Source organism: Girardinichthys multiradiatus, chromosome Y (genome assembly GCF_021462225.1).
Source record: "Girardinichthys multiradiatus isolate DD_20200921_A chromosome Y, DD_fGirMul_XY1, whole genome shotgun sequence".
Classification (NCBI taxonomy): Eukaryota; Metazoa; Chordata; class Actinopteri; order Cyprinodontiformes; family Goodeidae; genus Girardinichthys; species Girardinichthys multiradiatus.
This window is the reverse complement of record NC_061818.1, coordinates 36,819,516-36,846,779: the sequence shown is the minus strand read 5'-3', so window position 1 is coordinate 36,846,779 and position 27,264 is coordinate 36,819,516. Positions and strand designations below refer to the sequence as shown.

The window sequence follows — 27,264 nt, the reverse complement described above, 5'->3', positions numbered from 1 at the left end:
GACCCAAAGATACTTGAACTCCTCCACTTGAGGCAGGAACTCCCCTCATCAAATGTGGATGGATTAAAACAATTCTGCAAAAAAGAGTGGGCCAAAATTCCTCCAAATTGATGCAAAAAGACTCACTGCTAGTTATTGAAAGCACTTGATGGCAGCTGTTAAGGCCAACCAATTATAGGTTTAGGGGGTAATGCTTTTTCACATAAGGCCAGGTTAGTTTAGATAGCTTTTCCTCTGTAATAAAGGAAATTATCATTTAAAAACTCCTATCACTGCTACTCAGCTTATATTGTCTGATATTAAAATTAGTTTGATAATCTGAAACATGTAAGTGTGAAGGATACATTCATTTTTACAGCACTGTATTTAACAGCAGGTTTAGATCTGCAGTGGCAGAACAATAGGTGCCTTCAGCTGTTTATATGGCAGTTGCACCTAGTGTTAAAAGTTGATTAGATTAAATTAAATTAGATTAGACTTACTGGACAGATCCATTGCTGGGTTTCCTCCCCAGCTTGGCCAGGCGCCTCTTGGGAGAGCGAATCAGCAAAGCCACAGGAAAGTTAAGGGCTTGTTTATTTACGTGGCTGCTTCTCTCCTCCGAAATCATTTTGTTTTCAGCCTCTACATAAACACGAAGAAATCAGCGAGAGCGCCGATGGGAGCAGAAGATAGCATTCTCCCTCCGCACCACCGCTGCTGGCTAGCTGACGGTAGGAGATGAGAAGTTTTCAGTCCACAACACAGTTTATTCCTCCAAAAAGTCGCGAAAAGAAGCAGAGAAAAACACTCCGGCAGCCCCTCCGCTACCGTTAAACAGACCGTTATCCAAACCGTTTCCTTAGTGAGTTAACATTCCTGGACAGCAAGAGGAAAACCGGAGCAGTTTCAATGTTTTAACTCAGATTTCTTCGGGATGGAATCCAAACTGGAGTTAAGGAAGCGGGAAAGACCGAGAACGCCGGCAGACCGTTGGTGGGTGAAAGTTTCTGGGGAAGCGGCGAAGTTACATGCTGGTTCATGTTGGGAACCGTTAGGTCCGTTAGGGAGCGCGGACTGAGCGGACTGGATGGATCAACCTGAGCGCTGCTGGAGCTCAGAGCGCGAGCTTCTACTGTGACGTCACGAGCACGCCCGACGGAGGAGGCGGGGCTACCTAACACACGGACTGCAGCTGTAAACAGAGCCGCTGGTTGTAGCCCAGAGATGCACAGTTTTAGTCCTTGTTAAATGCATTCATTCATTTATTTTTTGCCTGATCAACTATAAATTAAACACGCAGTGTTTTAATGAAGCAAACAACCGAGTCATAGAAGGTTTTCTGTTTTGTTTTTAGTCTTTTATTTAAAAAAGAATGCAATACGAGTAAGTCTTCTTTGAAAAGGTTTGGCTGGTTTAATGCATAGATGCGTCCAAGCTTGTTGTTAGACAAAGTTACCTGATGTTTGTGGTTTTAGATTCCATGAGATTAAAATAAAAAAACACAACAACAATACGTGACCTTTGAAGGACAAAAACGTTGCATGGTACTTAAAAATTACTATTTCAAAAAGATACATTTCAGTGAATATCTTGGCACATAAATGATAAAAAAAAAGTATCCATCTGTATCAAATGCCTGTTCCATTTGTACCATTCTTACACTGAGATGGAGGGCCACACAAAATCCCAAAATGGCCCCCGGGACACACATTGTTATTAAGAATCTTATTTAGGATTTTCAAGTTTCAAAAAATCATCGAACAAACAAATTCGAATTAACAGGGTTTCCACTCTGGAATATTAAGGCATTTGCTTTTACCATTTTCAAGATCTGGATTGGTAAAAGAAAAGTGAGATTTTCCAGACTTTCTTCCATTTTATGACTGAATTTAATAATCATGCTTAATAAATCCAGTGGTTTCCACATTGGTTCATTGATTTGGCATCCTTTGATTTACCAAATTACACCTGTGTTTTATTGTTTTAGCCATGTATATTTAGTTTTTTTTTAATGTGCCACTATCTTTGTTTTTTTAGACAACTTTAAATTCAGACTGAATTGTACCTGTGGTCCAAAACTGTGTCTAAAATGCTAATCAAAGCAAACAAACTGCTATTTTTAGGAAGTATAACCAAAGTACAGTAAATTTACCAAAGCTTTGCATTTCATCTCGGATTCTTGAGTCCATATTTCCAAGCAGAGCTCTGGATATTGAAATAAAGATGATTTAAGTTAGTCCACATGGCAGAAACACAGCGAAGTCGCCCATTACCACACCTAAAAAAGGAAACCAATTTCCGCATGTTTGATTTCATTATTCTGGGACCTGAAGATGTTAAGACCTGACTACTAATGTAGCAGGTTTAAGGTTAATGTTTAGAAATATGCAGAACTGAAAACTAAAAAAGCTGGGTGTGGAAAACTATAGAATTTTCTCAAGAAAAATGTGTTAGAACCCTGAAATAAAGTTAATGTGTGCATTATAGTTATACAATAAAAAGATTTCGATGACAGTGGTAGGAATTCGTCCTGTGGTTGCCGGTTCGAACCCCTGCTCTGTCTGTTTCAGTCGTTGTGTCCTTGGGCAAGACACTTCACCTGCCTTGCCTGCTGATGGTGGTCAGAGGGCCTGGTGGCGCCTGCGTATGGCAGCCTCACTTCTGTCAGTGTGCTCCAGGTAGCTGTGGTTAAAATGTAGTCTACCACCGTCAGTGTGAATGGGTGGATGACTGGTTGTAGTATAAAGCGCTTTGGGGTCTCCGGGGACTTGATAAAGCGCTACACAAGTGCAGGCCATTTACCATTTACCAAGATTTCATATAGCTAGTAAGAAATAAGATATAACAGAACCTAAACGGAATTATTCTGTGACTAATGTTTTAGTCAAATAAATGTACTGTGAATTAAGTCGACCAAAACAAAACCAAAACTAAAATGACGACAGGTAAATAAAATGGAACTAAAACGAAATTATATGTGGTCATGACAAACTGCACAGTGGTGCAGTTGGTAGCACTGTTGCCTTGCAGCAAGAAGGTCCTGGGTTCAAGTCCTGAATGAAGGGTTTTTCTGCATGGAGTTTGCATGTTCTCCCGATGCATGTGTGGGTCCTCTCCAGGTATTCTGGATTGTGTGTGTGTATACATGTTGTGTGTCTCTGTGTTGCCCTGTAATGGACTGGTGACTTGTCTGGGGTGACACCAGCTCCCCTGTGACCCAGTATGGAAGAAGTGGGTAGAGAAAATTGATGGATGTATAAAAGCCTGAACCCCACAAAAGCTTTTATCTTAAAGAGATGAGAAAATGTATAAACCAATCATGGACCTGGATATCCAGAATCAGCTGAATTCCCATGTCTAATACTGTTTTAATCTAGCTTCCTGACATTTGTCACCTCAAAGATTTATTAGGTATTATCTTGGCATTGTGAGTGTTTGTTTCCCAACATAAATATTTATAATGAGAAAAAATTAAAAGTATGCTTTTTACCACATTAAAACAGATTGGAGTCAGAAATGGTTTATTCTGAAGAACGTAGCAAACATTACTGCTTTAAAAGATTTTCAGTTGATGTAATTCTGATCCTTTTCTTAAATCTCCTTTTCCTTTTATTAAACCATCTGACATGACCGTTTAACCACAACTGTTTGCTCCTTTTCCGAACATGATTTGAAATCAATGGTGTTTATGCTGACTTCAGGAATCCACATTGATTGTACATATTTCATGAAATGCTTATTAAACTCCTCAGAAGAAAATGAACTGTAATCATTGCTTCTCTAGTTGTAACCAAATTATGCATCGAGCTCACCACCTAGTGGCAGAAATGTTTATCACAGCTGCAGTAACTTCATTTTATGATATCCAGGCTTTTCCTAAAAGACTTGATGTGGTGAAAAAAAGAAATGCATCGGTTGCAGCTGTGAATTATAATTGAATTACAATGGGATTGGTTCAAGGCCTGGAATTCCAGGATGGTTTGGAGAAACCTGCCTAAGGCTGGACTGGCCTTGCTGTTCCCACTGTGCCTGTATTTTACTTTGAGAAAAGCATCATTTTACTAATATTGCTAATGCGCTTAGCCAGATAATACTGACTTCCTATCTTGTGGACAGATTTTATCATGACTTTTCCACTTCCCAGGTCTCTGTTGTGGCCGTTAAGTTGTAGCCACATATTACCTTGACTTCCTGTTTCCCTGTGGTATAAATATGAGGTGACACAGAGGCCGATTTATTTTAGTCACTCTTAAAATGGAAAAGCCAAGGAAAAGCAGATGTAAACTGATCTTTACAAATAAAGAAATTTCCACCAAAAAGTAGCTAGTCACTAAAATTGCCCATATCTATGTCAGTGCTAATTAACATTCCTAAACTATTTTAACAGTCACCAACCAAGGCTGAACAATACATCCTCCAGAGTTCACCTATAGAGGAACTGCAGCATCTTGTGAGCGGCATCTTGGGGTCACATTTTCTCCATTAGACCTATTAGATATCTACATGCCAACCCATTGCTTGTAGGGGATGCCAGGAAAAAATTAATTTTCTGTCCCCCCTATGACATATGTAAATTCTAGGAGTTTGCTAAGTTCTACTGGAACTTTAACTTGAATTACGTGCTTTGGTCACAGTAGGAATGGGCTTTTCAACAATGCTCCAGGTTGGTCTGGTGTGAATCAAAGGATGAATGCGTGGTGAAGAACCTCCTTTCCATTGTTAGGCACAGTGGAGGATCTGAGATGCTGTGGGCCTGTTTCTCCTCCAAAGGTCCCAGGAACCTTTTTATAAAATATCACTTTCTCTTTGTGGTCCAACCCAGGAATAGGTAACAGCAGGAGACTGCTCTCTCCTATCAGTAAACGGGAAACAGCAGGTGTAACAGCAGGCGTGAGAAAAAGGAAAAAATACACTTTTCATTTCTTTACATTTTTCAGCAGGAGTCAGACTGTTTTGTAATCCTTTAAAGTGCTCTCAGTCAGCAGTTCTCTGGACTTTCTGAAACTGTTTTTTACTTATTTGCATGTCGACTGGCATTAAACAAGTTATTTTTATGCGAGGTGCTGCTGCTTCTGGAGCTCTTCTATAACCACAGAAGTAGTTTCAGTGTAGCTGATATTGGAAGTTAAATCATCAGCAGTAGGCCAACAGCTACACCTGCAACACTTCCTCTCAAGCTCAGCTCCACTCTGTGTGAGTCTGTGAGAGCTTTTTGTGGTATTGAGTAACGTGGTGCGCGGCGGATGTGAACCATCTACCTGCAGCTGCTGTGTGCACTGTGAGCGGTTTGGAGATTCAGGTCAGAAGCTCTTCTTCACTCTTTCCTGGAAACAGCCGGCGTCGTTGTGCAGAGTGCAGCTCAGGATGCCTTCAGTCTGATCACCAGAGCAGTTAGAGTCCCTCAAAGAGGAGTCAGTGGTGGTTTTATTCTAATAACAGCTCGGACATGGTGCACACATCAAATCAGATACTACGATGCATGGATGTGCAGAAAACGTTAACGCTGCTACATAAAAAACCTTAAATGGCACACAATGTAAACAAGTTCTTTTAATAAGTTTTTACTGTGGTCTGGTTTTTAGTTTATATCGTTAGCCTCATAGGATAATTGCCAAAGTCATATATGACTTAGGAAACTGCTATGAGGCTAATGATATTTGAAAAATAGCAGAAAACCCTTAATTTAAATGAATCAAAACAACAAACTACCATGTTTGCTACAGAGTTTTAGATTTCCAAGTTTCAAATGATTTTAACAATACCTTCTGGAATTCAACATCAGCCTTGGTGCCTCTATTGGGCCTTAAATTCTGTCTTAATGTCCTAATGAAGAAAAGCTTAACATTGTATATTAGTTTTGCAAACCTTTTCATGAATTACATTGTCTAATTTAATTACACAGCAATCAAAGTCACTTCATTTCAGTTCATTTATGTAGTAACAACACAACAAATGTATTCTAAAGGCAAACAGATCCATTTTTTACAGAGTTAAATAATCATGTTAATCCATAATAAAGACAGATTCATATTCAATGTATATCTGCCTTTATCACTAAAACATGAGCCTTGTTCTTATGTCTGAAATTAAGAAGATGGATGATTTCCATAACCAGGCACAGCGCATCTAATAATATTTTATGATACTTGAAATTGGCCCAGTAGTTGAGTTTGCTGTTAAAACATATCTAAATTATCATCTTATTTTAGATTTCATTCATGTTAACGCAAAGTGTAAAAAAATGTTCTAGTTTCTCTTATCTTAGACATTAAGTTTTGTTAGAACTTTGTTTGTGCCTTTTTTAAATCCATCTAATCTAGGGGTTTCCAAGTCCAGTCCTGAATAGCTACTATCTTGAAACTTTTGGCTGAATTCCCTCGTCAGCATTTAGTCATCCAGTTCTGCACAGGCCAGGTAATGAGTCATTTACTGGATCCAGGTGTGCTGGAGAAGGATAGTTACTCCCCTTGACTGGACTTGGGCACTCTTCGAATCTAACCAGAGACAAGCTCAAATCCAACATCTGAGAACAGTTTCTACCCCTGGAAATGGTTCCATGTTCTCAGCTCCACCAATGGTCAGGAGGCGCATTACAGCACGGGCAGATTCACTACGCACACACACACACACACACACACACACACACACACACACACACACACACACTCACGCCAGTCAACCAAGCAGGTATTTGGTATGTGGGGAGGAACTGAAGTACCCAAACAAACCCAAAGATTCAAAACCTTTCATACCTTCTTACTGTGAAGCTGATATATTTTTATTACACTTTGAAACAGCATTTTTTTATTTTTCTATAATAGTTTTTATTCTTCAAATTAATTTGATAATATTTATATTTTAATAAAATTCCTTATTATTTATTCTTATATTAATTATTTAGTTGAGGTGGCTCGGGCATCTATACCGGATGCCTCCTGGATGCCTTCCTCAGGAGGTGTTCCAGGCACGTCCCACCGGGTGGAGGCCCAGGGGATGACCCAGGACACGCTGGAGGGACTATGTCTCTCGGCTGGCCTGGGAACGCCTTGGGCTCCCCCTGGAGGAACTGGAGGAGGTGTCTGGAGAGAGGGATGTCCGGGCGTCTCTGCTGAGTCTGCTGCCCCCGCGACCCGGTCCCGGATAAGCGGAAGACGACGAGTACGAGATATATATTTTTTATTTTATAACTTAGAATTTAAACATTTTGTTTATGTTATAATTTGTTCATAATAATTTCCTAATAAATAATATTTACAACTTCAACTGATTCATAAATGAAAGACAACCATGTACATTTAAGCTCAATTGTTAGCTTTAAAAAATTTAAATGCAATGATGTTTTCACAAACTTTAAATGAAATGAGAGAAAACAGAGAATATCTGCAGCATTTTATGCTTTTCTGAAAGCCAAGCAGAGATATAACCCTTTAAGAGAACTAGCACATTGAAAATGTTATGAAGAGGGACGTCAGATCCCCGACCTGGACGTCTGAACATCCAGCATGTTCAGTTTCTCTAATGCTTGTATGCTTCTGCTCCTGAAAACGATGAAAAAACAGGTCTGTGATGAACATTCAGGAATAACCATCACCATCTTACCATCTAAGCTTTGATGTGACTTACAGTTAAAATAATGTTAACTTGATACGTTTGGATTCAATTGTAGGACAGGATCAGATACAACTGCAAAATCTAGGCCTATGTTTGAAATTACTGCATAAAGCAAGACTGAATAAAGGATTGTATTCATTTTTACAGTTCCTTGCTAATGTATTCACACCTCTTGAACAAAACTGTGCTCTTACCCTGCTAATTGAACCTTCACACTCTGCTCTTACTGGTGCAATGTGCAATCAATGAAGACTGGTTACCAGGCTGGTCCAATTTAACCATGAAACCTCCTACACTAAAATGACAGATGTTTCAGTTTCATTGTCCAACCCCTGTATAAGATAATTATGTTAATAATGAGCGCCACTTATGCAGAAATCCTGCAGGAGGCGCTGTACTGCGCTGTAAGTCATCAGCTCCTTTTTTTTTTTTTTTTTCATTTTAGACGGAAGTTAACTTATTATGCGCCTCTCTTCATGCAGCCTCTGCATCAGAAACACGGCGCTCCTTCACCTCCCACCATCTCCTTCTGACTTCATCCTCTCACCTCTTCAGGATATCATCATCGTCATCATTTATCTTCTACGGACTCTGGATCAACAAGCGTTTTTCTCTGCGCCGTCAATGATGCTGTCGCTCAGCATGCAGGAGCTGCTGGGCTTAGAATAAAACCCCACCAGAGACCCGGAGATCTTCAGCACCAAGAAAAGAAAGGTGAGCCGAGCTGCTCTTCAAACGTCTGAAAACTGACCGAAGAATTAAACCGCAAAGGGACTTTTTAAGTCAGGTGACCACTCTTCCTCTTTTTCTTTCTGCCTCTCACTTCTGCGTCCCTCATCTGAAACTTAGACAGAACGAAACAATTTAAAAGCGATTTACGACGTGTTTGTTCCTCGGGTAAAAAAAATATTTAGACTATTTTGGTTCCTTAATGTGTGTATATATGTCTACAATTATCACTTGAAGCAATAGTTCTTAATAAGGTGCAGTCTAATCAGGATTCGGATGTATCTTAAAAATATCCCTCAAAACTCCCTAAACTCATTTTTAATCTATTTTCTTTTAATGGGCCTTGTTTGTTAACTTGTTGGATGCCACACTTTGGGGAAGTGCTTTGAAAAGATTCACAGATGAAGGAAAAATGGAGAAGAAAGTACCCCCTTGTCAGAACGAGACGTTTCTAGAGTTTATTGAAGTCATTTAGTGGTTTCTGTCTGAAGCAGATGCACAGAAGACGGTTTTCTCTGCAGCCTGTGTTGGTGGAGGAAGTGTGAGCTCAGTACAGCAACAATCTTTTCTTTTTTTATTTGAATTGTAGTTTTCGGTGTAAACAAAAGCAGAAGAGGTTCAGGTAATTGTCACACATGGTTGGAAAAAAAGGGGAACTTGTTTGAATGTTAGCTGTAAAAAGTCCTTAATGCTACAGTTGCCAAGTTATGTTGCTCATGAAAGTGACATTTGTTTTTTGGCTTTGCTTTGTTCTACTTTTTTACTTCATTTCAAGAATCATTACTTATGTGGTAACATATCAGCTTTTAAAGTTTTTATGGAGGTTCAACAAGGGTCACATTGGATCTCTGTAAACAGAAATTCTCTCTTTAGGCCCTTGACGCTTTCTTTTTAAGGATCCAGTGAGGCCTGGCGGGGTTCCCCAAAAATCTCCCACAAAACAACCAAAAACAGTGAAAAGTCCCCTGCTTTATTTTAGCAGGGCTTTGAATTTCAGTAGAGAATCTTTCCAAGGATCCAAACTGGGAGGCACTTCCTGCTGCGATGTTGGATCATTAACAGTTATTTGGAACATCATCTCATGTTTACTGATTCTTGTCTTGGTTTTTACTTCAGTTGAGGTAATGTTTTACCTGATCATTTTTCTGTCTGTCCAAATTGTTCCTTTCTTTCTCTACATTTCACTTTAAAAGATGTAATTTTCCTTTTCTATGTTTGGTCTTGACAGAATCGGGGACACTTGCGACTGCGCTGCCTCAGTTGGCAAAGCAGGGGGAAACTACAGAAACTCCGCTAACAGTAAAAATGCTTTTTACGCATAATTACTTTTCCACTAGTGACCAATAAGCATGGTCCAGTATTAGATAAAAAATATTGAAATACAAAAACATTTTAGCCTTTTTTAAACAGAAAAGTAAAAGTTATTCATATTGTGACCAACATAACATGACAATATATTATTATTACTATTCTATATTCAATTCTAATAATTTGATGTAATAAAACATTTCTAATGTGAAATATAGAATTTATAGTTTTAATAGTAGTTTTAAGGGCTTATTACCCAGAACATTGTATCTTTTTCCTGTCCTGCTCTTTATAGAGTAACAATAGAAGTTGATTTCAGATGGTAAATTAGTCAGACTATCTGCCCCGATATCCAGGCGGTGGTCAGCTTCCTAATAGACATGTTGCTTATTAGCTAACTGTAGTTTCCAGGTTTACCTTAATCAGAGTGATGGGTGGCGCTTCTTTAATTTCCATCCAATGACAGTCCGTGTTTACAGCCAAATATGTCTTTTTGTGTGGGAAGAGAATCTGTAGGAGGCTATTTTCAGCCAGTTGACCAGCAGTGTACAGCGAGAAAAGGGGAAAGGGCAACAGCGCGGCATTACTCCATTAAACACACCCGGAGAAGACTCTAGTCCTTTTTCTCTGGCAACTTATTAAAACCTTTCAGCCTTTTTAAAACTGCAACTTTTTAAACCTGGAAATACATAAGTACAAGACACCCGCGCCTGCCAATATGTTGTAAAACAGCTTTTTATTGTTTGTACTTTATAGTACAAATATCAGAAAAATTTAAAATTTCAATATTTTTATTGATACTGATATCGCTCATGATTAGGCCACATTTTCCTCACTCCTTTCAGTCTCATTAAGTTTTTGCATCTTGGTCACCAAAATCTGTATAAAGTGTGGGCATCAAGGGCAACAATTGGCATGCAGGCTGTGAATGTATGGCACATAAACTGTAAAAGCTTACCCAAAACTGCGTCCATGCGGCCCTTTGCCATTGTGCTATTGCAGAATATGTATTACAAGGATTGTGATTTGATATATTGTATAGCTCTAGTTTCAAGAACATTCAGCTTCTTTTAAATTGTTTTTTATTGCTGGTTATTGTTGCCATAATTTCTTGTGTTTATGTTTGAAACACAGCAATATTTAATATGCATTCATTAGTTCAGGTTGACCTATCATAAACATTCTAACAATAACTCCACTTAGCTGCAACTTTAACTAAAGGAAATTATGTCACTATAACTGCAAAACCAGTGGCAGATGCAACACATCCATCTGCAGTTATGTCAGCCAATGATGCAGATGGATGAGCATTAGAGGGAAAACTCACTACAGTGAAACTTCATGCAACACTGCAAGCAACACTTGTTAACGCTGAAACTGGAAGATACACCCTCATCTAACCACCACTGAAGAAAAGAACTGCAACAAGCTGTTGCAAATTCAGAAAATTATTCTGTGCAAAGTTCCCCAAGCAGTTCTTTGTCATTTTTAGGTAGAAATTGCAAAAATCTTCTACTTACATCCGATTTTGGTGTTTAAAGTTTGAACGAAATTGAACTCACAAATATGATGGTTGAGCTAAATGTAAAAGATGAAAGGCGAAAAGATCATATGAACACATAAAGCTTAACTTAATAATCACAGCATTAAATATTAGTTAAAAGTATGAGGGAAGAAACTTAATTAGTTTTGCAACTAAATTGCTGAACTTCAGGCATGAAGGTGTTTCTTGCTTTTGAGCGAAGACATTAAGAACAAAGATTTATAATTAAGAAATGTTCAATTCTACTGTAGCTTGGTGGGAAGAACCGCTGTCTAGCAATCCGAAAGTTGTGGATTCAATTCGAGCTTTCTCCTTTCACATGGCGATGTGCCTCTGGGCAAGGCACTCAGCCACAAGTTGCCTACCGATCTGCACATTGGTGTGTACGTGTGTGCGTGTTTGTGAGTGTGGCTGGGTGAATGTGGCTCTAGTGTAAAGCTCATTGGTACATTTATCATTTGTATTTTACTGTGACCTTAATAACTAAAGCAGTATTCATTGAGGATTAAAACATGCACAGTAAGGCCAAGGTTGATAGCTGCAAACTGGGGAAACACAGTTTGTCTTGTGCTAAAATGCTGACCCATTTGCTGTCAGTTTTTCTGTGGTTGAGACATATGCTGTCTGAAGAGCCAAGATTTACGAGTAATATGTCAAGAGCAAGTTGAAAGGTCAACTTGTTAGGATCAAAAAAACCTGCACCATTATAAAGATGATATAAGGTTTCAGACATCCAAAAAAATCATCCAGAATGATCTCACTAATGTGAAAAAGCATTTATTACGAATACGACAAGGAGTTTAGAATGTCTTAATGAAGTCCTTTGAGTGTCAGAATTACTGAAATTGTAGCTGGAAGTGGAAGAAGTTTGAGTGTTGGAGTTTGGGATGCAGCTGCAGGGAGGAGGATCTTTGGATGCAGCTTCAGGGAGGAGGAGCTCTGGATGCAGCTTCAGGGAGGAGGAGCTTTAAATGCAGCTTCAGGGAGGAGGAGCTTTGGATGCAGCTGCAGGGAGGAGGAGCTTTGGATGCAGCTTCAGGGAGGAGGAGCTTTGGATGCAGCTTCAGGGAGGAGGAGCTCTGGATGCAGCTTCAGGGAGGAGGAGCTTTAGATGCAGCTTCAGGGAGGAGGAGCTTTGGATGCAGCTTCAGGGAGGAGCTCTGGATGCAGCTTCAGGGAGGAGGAGCTTTAAATGCAGCTTCAGGGAGGAGGAGCTTTGGATGCAGCTGCAGGGAGGAGGAGCTTTGGATGCAGCTTCAGGGAGGAGGAGCTTTGGATGCAGCTTCAGGGAGGAGGAGCTCTGGATGCAGCTTCAGGGAGGAGGAGCTTTAGATGCAGCTTCAGGGAGGAGGAGCTTTGGATGCAGCTTCAGGGAGGAGGAGCTTTGGATGCAGCTTCAGGGAGGAGGAGCTTTAGATGCAGCTTCAGGGAGGAGGAGCTTTGGATGCAGCTGCAGGGAGGAGGAGCTTTGGATGCAGCTGCAGGGAGGAGGAGCTTTAGATGCAGCTGCAGGGAGGAGGAGCTTTGGATGCAGCTGCAGGGAGGAGGAGCTCTGGATGCAGCTTCAGGGAGGAGGAGCTTTAGATGCAGCTTCAGGGAGGAGGAGCTCTGGATGCAGCTGCAGGGAGGAGGAGCTCTGGATGCAGCTTCAGGGAGGAGGAGCTTTGGATGCAGCTTCAGGGAGGAGGAGCTTTGGATGCAGCTGCAGGGAGGAGGAGCTTTAGATGCAGCTGCAGGAAGGAGGAGCTTTGAAAGTGGTGGCTGGGTGGAAGGGATGCGCTTTACTTTGGTCTGCTCCTCTCTACTCATCACATTTTAGCACCTTTTCCTTTACTGGCTTTTTAGGCCTGGTACTGCCTTTCTTGGTACCTCCACGACAGCAGGTCCTGTCTGGGCTGAGTAGGGCAAAAATGTGATGTGAACAGAATGCGCTGCTTCACCGAGGTAGCGCAGAGAATGACGAGCCACAGATTTTACCGCACCCTGCAGTACTGGGAAAAGCTAAAAAAAAGAGTGACTACAAAAATAACAAGGACCACAACAGCCAGACCGGGTCAAGCCGAAAGCTGTGGCGGTGGTTTGAGAACATGATGTGTGACTTTGAGTGTTTTTTTTAACTTTGCATCTTTGTACTTGAAACTTATCTCATGTTTGGTAGAGACACACCAAACTATAAGAGAGTAAAGGTTAACAGCTTTAGATTGAACAGAGTGGAGCCATGGGGTGCTGGACCTGTGAATGGAAGAGAGGAATTAGATGTACCTGAGGGTGGAATGGAGGGGGAGAGTGGTGGGGGTTGGAGCTGCAGCTGCTGGAAGGAGGAACCCTGGATGCACTGAACACAGATACAGCGAGGAACTTTGCACGGCCAAAGCAAAGTAATGAAGGAAAGGGCACAATAACATTGGACTGAAGAGAAGCTCTAACATCTGATGTCACTTTCAGATACTTACATGATGTTATCTAAGTGAGAAAGAGACACTTATTTACCTGTTATGTGCTTCGTTAAACTCTTAAACCGGAAAATGGTAGAGAGATCTCATGATGTTAAAATTAGTGAGATTTTTCATTTCCCTTTCACAATTTCACTGCAAATCCATCAAGTTTCCTCCTCCAAGGTAATCAGCTTTAACATTTGGTTTAAAGTGAGATGTAAACTAATTTGGTGTCTGGCTTTGCAGCTATAGAGGTAAATAAAGATAATTGTAAGGCAAACAGAAAATTTAACAAGTTGATTGTTGTTACTTTGTGTTCCCAGTCATGGGAGATACTAAAAACACATACTTTCAATTCCAGGGTTTTAGATGTGACCGAATAACTTCTAAAATGGTTTAAATTTAACCTCAACTGTAAAGAAAAAAAACACAACTGATTCCACGCTGTCCTTTTTTCAACAAGAGCAAACTCAAGGTAGGACATGCTCCAGGGAAAGTAGCAACCAGGTGATGCTAATCAAATCCACTTCAATAACTGATCCTCGTCTGTGTGACTATTGTCTATTTGCTGCTCTAGAGCACACAGGCCTGCGTCAACACAATGCCAAGCTGGGAATAAAACAGCCCATATGTCTGGGTTATAATGCCATTTCGTTACAATGTAACAATCCATCTGTCAGCAGAGAGAAAGCTTATTCACAATAGGGAAGCAAAGACGGCTGCCAATCTTCACAGGAGTGCACGTCCCAGGAAACTGGCCTGACTCCAAAGTCAGACCGTTGACCCAAGAGCTCCATCTCAAACTCTACAGGCCTCAGTTAACATGTTAGATGTCACTGTCCATAACAGGAGGAGACGGAAGTGAAAGTGTGGGTTGTTTGGAGTATTTGCAGCATTGCAGCATGATTTACTATACAACATACGAACCTCTGGAACAATCTCCTTTGGACAGATGGGACCAATATGGAGATGTTTGGCCATGATGCGCATCACCATGTTTGGAGAAAACCAAACACAGCATATTAGCACAAACACCTCATACCAACTGTCAAGCATGGTGGTGGAGGGGTAATAACTTGGACCTGTAGCCACAGGACCTGGATGCCATCCAGTCTATGAGTTGACCATGAACATCTCTGTATACCAAAGGGTTCTGGAGTCAAATGTGAGGCCATCTGTCTGGCAGCTGAAGCTTGGTCCTAAATGGGTCATCAGCAGAACTCAGCAGCAAATATACAACAGAGCGGCTGAATAGTAAAAGAATGTTTTTACTTTTCCATCGTGGTTTCATCTTTGTTTGCGAAACAATAAATAGTATGGAATACATTTAGTTTTTGTACACTGCAAAAAGTACTTTGTTTTTACAAGACTTTAATTCCAAAGATGCTAGAAACTGGAGACATGAACTAATTGCGTTTTATATTAAAAAGTCCAAAGAAAAATACAATTTTATTTTAATATCATTTTTAGAATAAATTCAATGTACTAATGTTTTGATACATCATACTATGTAATTACATTAGGTGTCTAGTCTATTAATTGCAGTTATGCGGTAGTGGCTTTACTACAGGCAGAAACGTTACTAATTACTTTGCTAAAATAAAATAAGGGCCGCAGTCAGATTAGGAGGAAAAGCGTAGTTTATTACACTGATGCCGTCAATGATTGTAAATCATCAGTTTCATTGTTTTCTAAACCGCAGCTTAAATGTGAACACTAAAAAAAAACCATTTAATCAAAGAGCTCTTTCAGGAAGCTGGTCTGCATTCTCGCTCACTTTACAAATACTTTCTGTTCCTCATGGCAGCGGACATCTACAGAACATCATTTCTGTATTTTTTTTAAAGGATCTACAGTGAGTTCACAGTGCGAATAAAAACCCAGAGTCTTTGCTGTTTGGAGCGTTTATGTCATGCAGAATCCACTCTTTTAACCCTGGTTAATATGAGCATAAAGCTGCTCTCTTCAAACTAGAGCAAATGAAAGATGTTTATTTTTATCCATGTAGCTTTACAAATTATTTTTGAGGCTTTTAGAAGATCCAAATAATGCCTAAACTATATGATCTTAAAGGTTTGGCCTGTTTAGCTCAGTTTGTTTTCATAAGGACGACCCTTTGACCTTTTACTTCTACACAACATTTTCACATTGTAGATGTCAGGGTGCATCAAGTATTTTAACAAAATATTGCTCAGGGGGCAATTTTGTTCTTCTAGAAACTAAGGGCTTCATCATTCTTCACTGAAACATATTGTTTGCACCAAAATCCTATTTTCTATCTGTCAAACTGTGTTTTGGGGAATTTTCCAAGTCCCATAAATACTGTGCCTAAAGATCAAACTTTAAAATGGGGTCTTTTCAATATTGTGTATTCTGTGTTGGCACAACGCTGGCTCATCCCTCGAGTTTAGCAGCTTTTTTATGTCTGAATGAGTTTTGGGTGAAAGAAACAACTGAAAATGTTCAGGCACTGGATAGAAAAGGAGTTCAGAAGCATTGATTAGAAAACCTTTAAAAGATGATGCATGCTTTTTCAAAGCTGTGGGACAACACACACACACACACACACACTCATACCTTTAATGACCACATTGAGCCCAGAAGGTTTGAGCTACAGGTTCGAATGTACCATGCTCTCCACCTGCTCTGCACATTTTGGCTGTTTCTTATGTTACAGGCGTAATCCCATCATCTCCCTCGCAAACCCATCCAGCTAGTTTGGGGCTATGACACGATTTGCAATTCAAACCAGGGTATTTAAGAAGGCACTTTGTATATTTGTATTCACTGAACTGCAGCTGTATGTCGGCCTGCATTGTCTATTGTTACCACCTTGGTCTTTTGTTGTTTTTTTGGAGTGTGTTTAGGAAGTTTATTTTTAGAACACAAAAAACCTACTTTAAATGTCCCAAACTTAAGACGCGTTAAATTTCAGAATAACGTTTCACAGAGTTTAATATGCCTGGCAAATGTTTCTATCAACCTGGTTAGGTGATGGTAGAGCTGCAGCTCATCATTTATTTTGCTAATCGATTAATCTGTCGACAATTGTTTTGATTAATCCATTAATAATTGGACAGCAAAAGGTGCTTAATAGGAGATTTTTTACAGAATCTGGACCAGGTGAAGCTAAAGCTAGGCCACTTGACGAGCTCTGGATAGAGCATATTTACAGATAAAGAAGGTTTTTCATCTCAAATTCAAAATGTATATATTATTTCTGTAATTCTGGCCTAATTGCTGCTCTGAGTGAGTTATTTCAGCAAATTACATATTTTAGAGTCTATATACTCCAGTTAATGAATATTTGATTACCTAATTAGTTGACTTTTATTTCAATAATCAGTTAATCACTATTAATCCAATTAATTGTTTTTGTTCTAGATAAAACAGACCAGCTTTTAGTTTTCTCAAGCTTTTCTGGAGATGATCTGCAGATCCAGATCCTGTCTTCTGAAAAGTCCTCAATCTGAGGCCCAGAGCAGCACAGGAAAGGTTTCCTGCTGATTTCTTTTCTCCTCTATCTCGACTCAAATCAACAAAAAGAAACGCAGCCACTTCCTCACTTTTCTGAAAGTTCGCATCGGGGGCATTTCATTTGAAAAGAAATGTGTCACCAGGGTGTGTCGAATATTTTTAAACCATGACAAACTGTTTATTCATAAGTTTTTTTTGTTTTTTTTTACCATTTTATCTCATTTCTATGCGCATGTTTCTTTTGCAGTTTAACTCCTCTTGAGTTAAGACCACAGAGTCATGTTTCTCTGTAAAAAAAAAAAACCTCAAACTAAATTTTAGTTTTGGTTGAAGTGTGGAGAAACATACATAATCTGATTTAGAGATATATTTAGTTGTAGGACTTGAAGGCAATAAGTGTAAGGCTGCAGAGTGCTCCGCAGCTGCATCAGAGCAGCGAAGACAGGCAGCAGATTTTTTACGATAACCTCGCCACATCCTTTGCTTTGTTACCTCAAACTGAGAGAAGCGTGTTTGTGTCTGTGGGAACATTGAACACCCATAAAGCTGTAAGCTGTAGTCATGGGATCCAGCGTCTTTATCTCCAGCATCTTTCTTTCCGATGTTGCAGATCTTGCATATATTTTCTCTGATGGTATCATCCCCTAATGAGCCTTTCTGTGCGGTTTGTGTGTTCGTTGGTAAAGGACAGCGGAAGAAGGAACTCTCACATCTTTAAGCAGTTCAAAAATACAAGATGTTTTTATTCATTGCCTTTTTATATAATAAATTGACACCTGTGCAATCATGACCACACAATGTGCAGGTGTCAGGTACTAAGATATTAGTGAATTACGGTAATTTACTATATTAATACCTTCTATATTTTCTTTCATTACAGCCACAAACCTCAATGTATTTTATTGGAATTTTATGTGATCGATCAACACATAGGTTTCATTCAACTGTGGTGCTTTATATGCTTTCAGCCGCCTATAATCCGACACCCCAAATAAAATAAGGTGCAACGTTGCCTTTTGACGACACCTAAATATAAATAGAGTCCACCTGTGTGTAATTTAACACACAGCTGCTTGTAAATGAAGCTGTTTTGTCTCTGGCCTCAGAGGTTTGCTAGAGAGCATTAGAGAACACACAACATCATGAAGGACGAGGATCACAGCAGCCAGGTCAAGGAGAAAGTTGTGGAGTTTAAAGTTTAAAACAGGATTAGGTTCTGAAACAATATCCCAACATCTAAACACCTCATATAGCTCTGTTTAATCCATCATCTGAACATGGAAAAGGTATTGCACAACACAAACCTACTAAGACATGGATGTCCATCTAAACTTGTTGAAAGGAAGAAAATAATTATAAATAAGGGCTCTGATTTGCAGTTTGACACAGCAAACATGAGGAGAGCGGTATTTTGGTCAAATAATACCCAGCCCGAACTTTCTGGTCTGTATTCTAAACTTTGTGTGGTATAAAACGAATACCTTGAACAAATCATTCCAATGGTGAAACATGGTGGTTGCCACGTCATGCTGTGGGGATGCTGAATGAAAACCAGTTACGTACTGCAAAAGACTTAGACTGGGGTGAAGCACCAGCTTCCAGCAGGACTTCAACCATAAACAGCTACAATGGAATAGATTAAATCAAAGCATAGTCATGTGTTAGGATGGCTCAGTCAAAGTTCAGACCGAGATCCAATTATTAATCAGTGCCAGGACTGGAAAATTGCAGATGTTGTCCATCTAATCTGTAACTGCAGAGAAGGGTGCCAACTCAAAAGCTTAAAACCACGTGATGTTTTCCTTCCCACTTACAATTATGGACTGCTTTGTGCTGATCTATCACATACGATCCCAGTAAAACATGTGGATGTTTGTGAAATTCACAATTATTATTATACACATTGATCATAAATAATGTAAAATCCAAACAAAGATTGTGTCAGTAGCACAATTCTGCTGTTTTAACCTTTCACAGCATTGCTGCGCTATGCACAACTCAGTAAAAAACGACTTGTTTACCTCCCAAATCATCCAAAATGAAACACACACATTTTTATGCATTTTTACTGTAGTTTTTTTTTCTTCCTTTTTTTTTAACATTTAATGTTTGATTCTGGATCCTGTATCTGACTTTGGATCTCCGTGTGAAGAGGTTATGAAATGTTCAGGAAATACCATTTAAAAAATGAGTCCATACCGTTATTAAAATGTGCTTATATTTATTTTTTATTGATTGTAATTCCCTTATCATAGTTTTAATTGACAGATGTGTGTAAAAGAAGCGGATATTGTGATTATATTTTAATTGCTCCTTTTGATCTTCTCAGTGTGTTACTATTATTTTTTAAATTTGCAAAAAATTTTGGCAGTCTCTGTGGCATAAAAGGCATTTCCATGACCTGCTGATTCCTTTAGATGCTCTGCAGCACACCTTCCCCTGGTTTTCAGCTGTTAAGGTGAGAGTCTAGCAGGAAATCTCCCACTTTTCTGGCCCAAATTCCCCCCACAATCCCCTTTTAAAACAATATTTAGCATTTCTTTATGAAACTCTGTTAGGAAGTATTCTTGTCAACCGGACTTTTCTCACATGCATGCATTCAAACTAATTTCACCATCATTTATCACCCTAAATAAATATAGAATAAAACCTAAATGTTTCTTTGGCTGTTGACATACATTACGACCACAGTGAGGATTACAGGAAAAAAAGGGGGGTGGGGGTTGACTTCCCGCACCAAAAAGGTGACAATAACACGCGGGGAGATAAAACGTTTCATCATTTCCATGTAGAGATTTAATGATACATCTGCATCCTGCTTTTATTAACAAAAGCACTTTTTTAACCATCTAATTTTAATGTAGTCCTAATAAAAGCATTGAAAATGATCCCTTGTTGGGGTTCAACAAATGGAATAAAGGTTTTATAAATCTCAAAGTGGCTTTTAAAGGGATCTCTGGTTAGGTTTGATCAGTCCAAGTATTTTAGATTTTGAATTAAAAATGATAAAAAAGAAAAATCAATTATAATAATTTAGATTTTATTGATCTCACAGAATTTTAAAATAATAATTAAAAAAAAGCAGCCTAGAAGCATTAAAAAGCTCTGATGACCAGTTTAGTTTAGCATCAGTAGGGATCCGTGAAGCAGATGCTAAGTTTGTGTGATTGGTGCCTAACAGTTTTCTAAACCACTTCCTCCATAGTGGGTCATGGTCCCCACAATGTTCTGACAGTCAGTCAGTCATTTTCTACCGCTTATTCCATAGTGGGTCACGGGGGAGCTGGTGCCTATCTCCAGCAGTCTATGGGCGAGAGGCGGGGTACACCCTGGACAGGTCGCCAGTCCATCGCAGGGCAACACACAAACAACCAAGCACACACTCATTCATACACCTAAGGGCAATTTAGAGTGACTAATTAACCTAACAGGCATGTCTTTGGACTGTGGGAGGAAGCCGGAGTACCCGGTGAGAACCCACGCATGCACGGGGAGAACATGCAAACTCCATGCAGAAAGACCCCCGGTCAGGAATCGAACCCAGGACCTTCTTGCTGCAAGGCAACAGTGCCACCAACTGCGCCACCGTGCAGCCCTGTTCTGACAGTGTCACACTTAATTTTTTTACCAGGTAAAATTCTGCCACATATACCACTTAAGAGGTTGAAAGCTTCTTCCACACGTTGGTCTATCAAGCTTGAAGCGCTCACCTTCAAAATCAGCTGGTATTTAAGCTGCTGCCTTTCCTTAAGGTGCAGTTACTTTAGATTCTGTTTTAAATTCTGTTTTTAATTTCTGTCAGTTCATTGTATTTAATTTAGTCTTGTTTACTGTCTTGTTTTTAACCGGGACCCGATTAACCAGATTTTGTTCGGTCCCACGTAAATGTGACAGTATGATAATAAATATCCTTGAATACTTTATTGGCTAAGATTGTTTGCACAAACAAGGAATTTGAGTTCAGTTTTAAGTCCCGGATCAGACCAGTGGCTGTGGTCATATCTGAGACTCATAATAAAACCTTAAACTTGCAGGACTGATGCTGATTTCGTGCCGCGCAGATTTCTTCTGCTTTTGTCTTTTAGTCACACTTAAATGTTTCAGATCATCAAACATATTTTAATTGCAGATGAATAATATAACTTGAGTAAAAAGTCAAGTTTTCAAATTTATAAAAGATAATTTTAATTTTTAAGGATCCACAAGACATTTTTAAAAATATTCTGTGGACTGACGAGACAAAAGTGGTCTTAAGGTGTGTGTGTCATTACATCATTTATATAGCGCCAGTTCACAACAAACTGAGAACAACATGGTCTCAAGGCACTTTACCAAAAGAAGTAAATTAAATCCAATCATGGGGACAGATTCAGTGTCATCTACATTCTCATTTGCTTCTGGATATCAAACAATGCATTCAAGTTCAGTTTATTATTCGAGATCATTTATGTCAAAGTTTTCTATCTAAGGGAACCCAACAGATTGCACGGAGTCACTAACTTGCAGTATTCACTCCTACAAGCTCCTGGACGGGCCTGTAGCGACAGTCACTTGCATTGCTGCATTCCCTCATACCGAGCATGCATGTAGTGACAGTGGAGAGGAAATCTCCCTTTTAACAGGAAGAAACCTCCAGCAGAACCAGAACCAATCTCAGTGTGAGCGGCCGTCTGCCATGACCGACTGGGGGTTTGAGAGAACAGAGAAGAGACACAAAAAGAACACAGAAGCACTGATCCAGGAGTACTTTCTATGGGAGAGAAAAGTAAAACATTAATGGTTATAGCTCCTTTAGTGGCTTCATCTAGGAGAGAAAGAAAGCTAAGCAGATGAACTTGGAGCCAGTAGTAAAGTCTATAGGATGAAAGGGAGCACATACAGTTAGTCACAGTAAATGTTCAGCAAATGGCTATGTGTCTATGAGAGAGACAAAGTGTATTATCTGTAGAAGGAGAACATTACGTTTTTGGCAGCAGTAGCTCAGCCGATGCCCTCCCTCCAGGAAGTTGCCACCTACAGAGGTAGTGTGATGGTCTGCAGCTGCTTTGCTGCTTTGGAAACTGGACTAATTGCCTTAGTTGACGGACCCCTGAATTCTGCTCTGTAGCAGAAAATCCTAAAGAAGAATGTCAGCCATTGTTTTGTGACTTTAATCTCATACACGCTTGAATTATGCAGCAAGACAATGAGCCAAATGTGATGCTGTGGGATAACCTCAAACATGATGTTCATGCTGAAAAACCCTCCAGTGTTTCTTAATTCTTCTGCAAAGAAGAGTGGGCCAAAACTTGTCAACAGTGATGGAAAACACTTTGTAAGTTATGGCAAACATTTGATTGCAGTTGTTGCTGCTAAGGTTGGGACTCCCACCTATCAGGTTCAGGGGGCAATTTTTTCGACATTTTTTCCACACAGGTCCAGCATGGATTGGATAGCGTTTTCCTTAATAAATAAAACCATCATATAACATTTAAATGTGACAAAGAAGCAACAACAGAAAAGGTTTACTGAGTGGAGAGCTGTTGAAAAGTATTCCCTCTGTCACAAGAGAACACCAGCCAGGCTGATACGAAATGAATAACTGTTCAGTCCAGGAAGCTATAGATATCTATTTACTTAAGGCCACGGCAGTTATTTTTATATTTTGTGGCTTTTAGGTGGCATAAAAACCACGAGAGGATATTGTCAATTCCTTTGTATTCATGTGAGTGAGTCTTTGCTTCTCGTCTTTGTTTTGATGTCAGAGGTGTTTGTCCATTAGGGTGCAACTAACGATTATTTTGCTAATCGATTAATCTGACGACAGTTTTCTCAATTAATCGATTAAAACCGGATAGCAAAAGGTTCTTAATTGGAGATTTCTAACTGACTTTGAAGCAGGTGAAGCTAAAGCTCTGCCACTTGATGAGTTCTGGATAGAGCATATTTACAGTCAAAGAAGGTTTTTCATCTGAAATGGAAAATTTAAACTGAAGGAACAGAGAGATAAAAGAGTAACTTTATAAAACATTGGTGTACTGTGACCCTGGTTTACTGAAAAACCAGTAAACCAGTATTTAAATACTGAACTTGAGCTTTTTCATTGTCTCACAGATGAACAGGCTAATCAGACTGTGATATAAAGGGCGGCACACAATCCTTGCATTAAGAAACCATGAGCGATCTATTCAGTATTGACTGTGTCTGTTTCATTCAATTACAAGTGTTGTTCAGATCAAATATCTCTGGTTTAATCTAAACAGAAATGTTAAGGTTCATTTCTTCAACAGAAAACCCGCTCTTCAACAAAAAGGAGCCGATGAAACCAAATACAGTGATTCCTGACCTGTAAACAGTTCTTGTTAAAACTACACCCTATTATCATATTTGGATTTGGAAATAAATATTTAGCGTTTCTGCATCTCTGTCTGATCAGCGGTGGCAGGACAAAGACGACCACCCTGATTAGCGCCATGCTGATTGAAGTGGAAATGGGGAATTTATTGACAAAAATAATTGTTTTAAAATAGTTGATCAAATAAAAAAAAAGAAGTACACTGATATTTTCTGCAGAATCCTATTTTTGTTCATTGTATTCTTTCCCTTATTTTTCTGGATATTTTATTTCTTTGCCACCAGTTAGGAAAGTCATAATTTATTAAAGTTTGAATATCTTTTAGCTAATTAGAATCCTAAAATATGCAGTTAATATATAAAAAAGGCAGTAAATTGAAGACACACAACTCAACGTAAAAGTCACTGAAAGTGTTTTAGAGCCACATTTCCAACATCAGTCTTTCTGCTGTAAGAAAAGCAGAGAGACAAATCAAACTTGTTGGAGATATCATGATAAACGACCTGCGCTGCTTAATCATCTGCTGACTTGCAAAGACAAACCACAGCAGCTTTTTTAATCTGATCGTCATGTTTCCCAACTCTGAAAAGTTTTTAAATAAAATTTGTTACCACCAACTGAGCTGTTTGGCTGAAATTTCAATCGTTGTGCCTTTATGTAAAACATCTTTTACTTCTCCTCGTCCCTGCAGAGAACCCTCTTCCTCGTCTTTTGACCTGTCATCTTTTCCCTCCTCTTCCTGTTGGACTGACGGCTAAGAAGCACCAAATGGAGGCCAAAGGAAAGTACGATTTTTCAGCGACAGCGGACGATGAGCTCAGCTTTAAAAAGGGCGACATACTCAAGGTCAGTGAGTGTACAGCTGGCAGAATCTGTCTCTGTGCTCATCCGTCTCTGCATGAAACCTCATTTGTCTCTGTTTCTGTTTCTGGTCAGGTAATAAACTTCGAGGATGATTGGTGTAAGGCTGAGATGAATGGACACGACGGATACATACCGAAAAATTACATCGAGTTGCAGACTCCAGAGTAAGAGAGAATGAAGCCACGACATAATGAATCTGCCACAGTCTAAACCTTTCAAGCAGCAACAGACGTAACATAAAATTAGTGAGATTGACCTGGCTTTTGCTGAAGTACATAAATTACATAAATTTTTGATTTTAAGTAACACAATAAAACAGGTGTGTGTACAGCGTGTGAGAAAATAATGAAGAATCTCTGTTCAGCTGGTTTAAGGAGGATGCCAGTCGCAGCCAGGCAGAGGAGCTCCTCAGGCAGAAAACAGTGGGAGACTTCGTGATCCGAGGATGCCAGAGCTCCCCGGGAGACTTTTCCATCTCTGTCAAGTAGGTGAACCTGGATTTAGACACATCGCCTTTCAAAAGTTAAGCTTTGAACTTTTTCATATTCATTCACGTTGCAACCACAAACTTCTATGTATTTTTATTGTATTTTAAATCAGAAACCAACACAAACTTTTGCATAATTGTAAAATTGAAGGAAAAGCAAACATGGTTTTTAAATTTCAAAAGGTGTGATGTGCATAGGTATTCAGCCCCCTTTACTCCGATATCCCTAAATCAAATCCAGTATAACATATTCCCTTAGGAAGTTATTTTATTAGTAAATAGCCATTATGGAAGAGTCACTGTTGGAAGAAAGCCATAAGAAGTCATGCTTGCGTTTTCCAGAAGATTTTTATTTGTCATGGCTGCCACTTGGCAAAAATAAATGCAATGGTTTATAAAAAATCCTTTCACTTTTCAAGCTATCAATAATGTAGGTTTTAAACTGCTGGTTTTCTAACTTCCTGTAGCAGCCAGCTGTGCTGCAGTGCTAACTCTAGGTTGTAAATACCCAGCAAGTGGATAACTGAATGTCAAAATGTTTAGATTGATTTTAATAAAATGACGTTGAAAACCTAAGGAGACAACTTTCAATCCATCCATTTTCTATACCTGTGTCTCGGGGCAGCTGGTGCCTATCTCCACTGGTCTAATTCAGTTCAATTCAGTTTTATTTATATAGCGCCAATTCACAACACATGTCGTCTCAAGGCACTTCACAAAGTCAGGTTCATACATTACAATTAATCCTAACCATTGAACAGTGCAGTCAGATTCAGTTATTTATTCAAATTGGATAAAAAGTTTTTCCATCTAAGGAAACCCAGCAGATTGCATCCAGTCAGTGACTTGCAGCATTCACTCCTCCTGGATGAGCATGTAGAGACAGTGGACAGTCACTGGCGTTGACTTTGCAGCAATCCTTCATGCTGAGCATGCATGTAGCGACAGTGGAGAGGAAAAACTCCCTTTTAACAGGAAGAAACCTCCAGCAGAACCAGAACCAGGCTCAGTGTGAGCGGCCATCTGCCACAACCGACTGGGGGTTTGAGAGAACAGAGCAGAGAGACAAAGAGAACAAAGAAGCACTGATCCAGGAGTACTTTCTATGGGAAAGAAAACTAAATGTTAGTGGATGTCTACAGCCTGGACAGGTCTGCAGTCCATTGCAGGGCAACACACAGTACAAACAACCATACACACACCCAGTGTCAGGAGTTGAACACAGAACCTTCTTGCTGCAAGGCAACAGTGCTACCAACTGCGCCACCGTGCAGCCCGAGACAACATTCCTATCTTAGCTTAACGTGGAATGATCTCTCCAGGTCGGGAGTGAATCTCTGCCTTAAGTGAAGAAGTTCGGCTCTTTCATTACTTTGTTTAAGCTTGGGTTGTTGCGCTTCTCCTCTGCATTTACAGCAGTAGGTTTAGATGGTTCAAGCATCTGATCAGAATACCTCCTGAACACCCCGTATTGGAGGCTTCCCGGGTATGTCCCACTAGGATGAGACCCCTTTTAGTTTGGGAACACCTTGAAATCCCTCAGAATGAGCTGGAGAAATTTCCCTAAAAGAGGAATCTCTGGGATTAGAACCCAACTTGTCCTGAGCGGAGGACAATGGACAGATGGACAATGTGGAATGAGTTATTTTGGAAAAGCTGTGTTACATTTATTCATTATAATGGATCGACATTTAAATATAGAGAGACCAATTAACCTTAAATTCTTATGTTTGGACTGTGGGAGGAAGCGGGAGTACCCTGAAAGAACCCACAGTCCAAACATAAAACATGCCTGTGTGAACATGCATGGATTCAACCCAGGAACGTCTTGCTGCAAGGCAACAGTGCTAACAAATGTGCCACCATGCAGCCAAAAGAGATTTCTATGGATTTAAGATTAGCTTTTTTGTTGAACCGTAAAAGTAAGTATTGCAGAGCATGAACTTATATAGAGTCCTGTTGGAGAAGCAGCCCAGCTGTTATTAAGCCCCTGCAAGCAGTTGGTAGGAAACAGACTCCAAACCTTCAAAATATTATCTTCTTTGTTAGCATCGTTCTGGAAGAACAGTGTGTAGAAAACTAGCAGAAATGTGCACAAAGAATTTCATGCTTTCAGTACTGATATTATCAGTTTTTTTCATATTTCTTGAAAGTTTTTCACAGAACGCTGCCTGTTTGTTTCCTGTGTGTCTAACATCTAGATGTTGGGGATGCACTGCTCGCTTTGATCAGGTGAAAACTGAATCCAGTGGGTAGTGACGGACAATTAATTCTTGTAAAGTCAAAATTTACATCAGGAAAATACCTCCCAGACGATGACAAACTTTCTTGCACAGCACGGGTTGCACCGTGTCTTGATTTATCCCTCATATCTTTATATGCTGCTAACCAAGGAGCCATAAATAATGTAATTTTTCAAAATGGTTTTGATCCACAGTTTTCCAGACTTTTTGGAGGTCTTTTGAAGTTTGCCTTAGACATTGGCTGCGACTTT

The 27,264-nt window shown here is 39.6% G+C and overlaps 2 protein-coding genes across 4 annotated transcripts in view; one reads left to right on the top strand and one right to left on the bottom strand.

Moving 5' to 3' along the window:
• LOC124864484 (ras-associating and dilute domain-containing protein-like) overlaps positions 1 to 1,005 on the bottom strand; it is a 39,472-nt gene extending 38,467 nt beyond the window's left edge. For both annotated transcript variants that reach the window (XM_047359281.1, XM_047359282.1), the window contains exon 1: positions 483 to 1,005. In XM_047359281.1, the coding sequence (XP_047215237.1) occupies positions 483 to 610 (128 nt within the window). In that variant the 5' untranslated portion in view covers positions 611 to 1,005. The remainder of the gene's footprint in view (positions 1 to 482) is intronic.
• A 7,032-nt stretch (positions 1,006 to 8,037) lies between these two features.
• The window catches only part of LOC124863830 (growth factor receptor-bound protein 2-like), a 28,324-nt gene continuing 9,097 nt past the window's right edge, over positions 8,038 to 27,264 (top strand). Inside the window, exons 1-4 of one of the 2 annotated variants that reach the window (XM_047358339.1) lie at positions 8,038 to 8,307; positions 24,111 to 24,265; positions 24,356 to 24,447; positions 24,648 to 24,767. In XM_047358339.1, the coding sequence (XP_047214295.1) occupies positions 24,188 to 24,265; positions 24,356 to 24,447; positions 24,648 to 24,767 (290 nt within the window). In that variant the 5' untranslated portion in view covers positions 8,038 to 8,307; positions 24,111 to 24,187. Of the gene's footprint in view, positions 8,381 to 24,110; positions 24,266 to 24,355; positions 24,448 to 24,647; positions 24,768 to 27,264 lie in introns of both variants that reach the window. The other variant, XM_047358340.1, reaches the window with a different exon arrangement.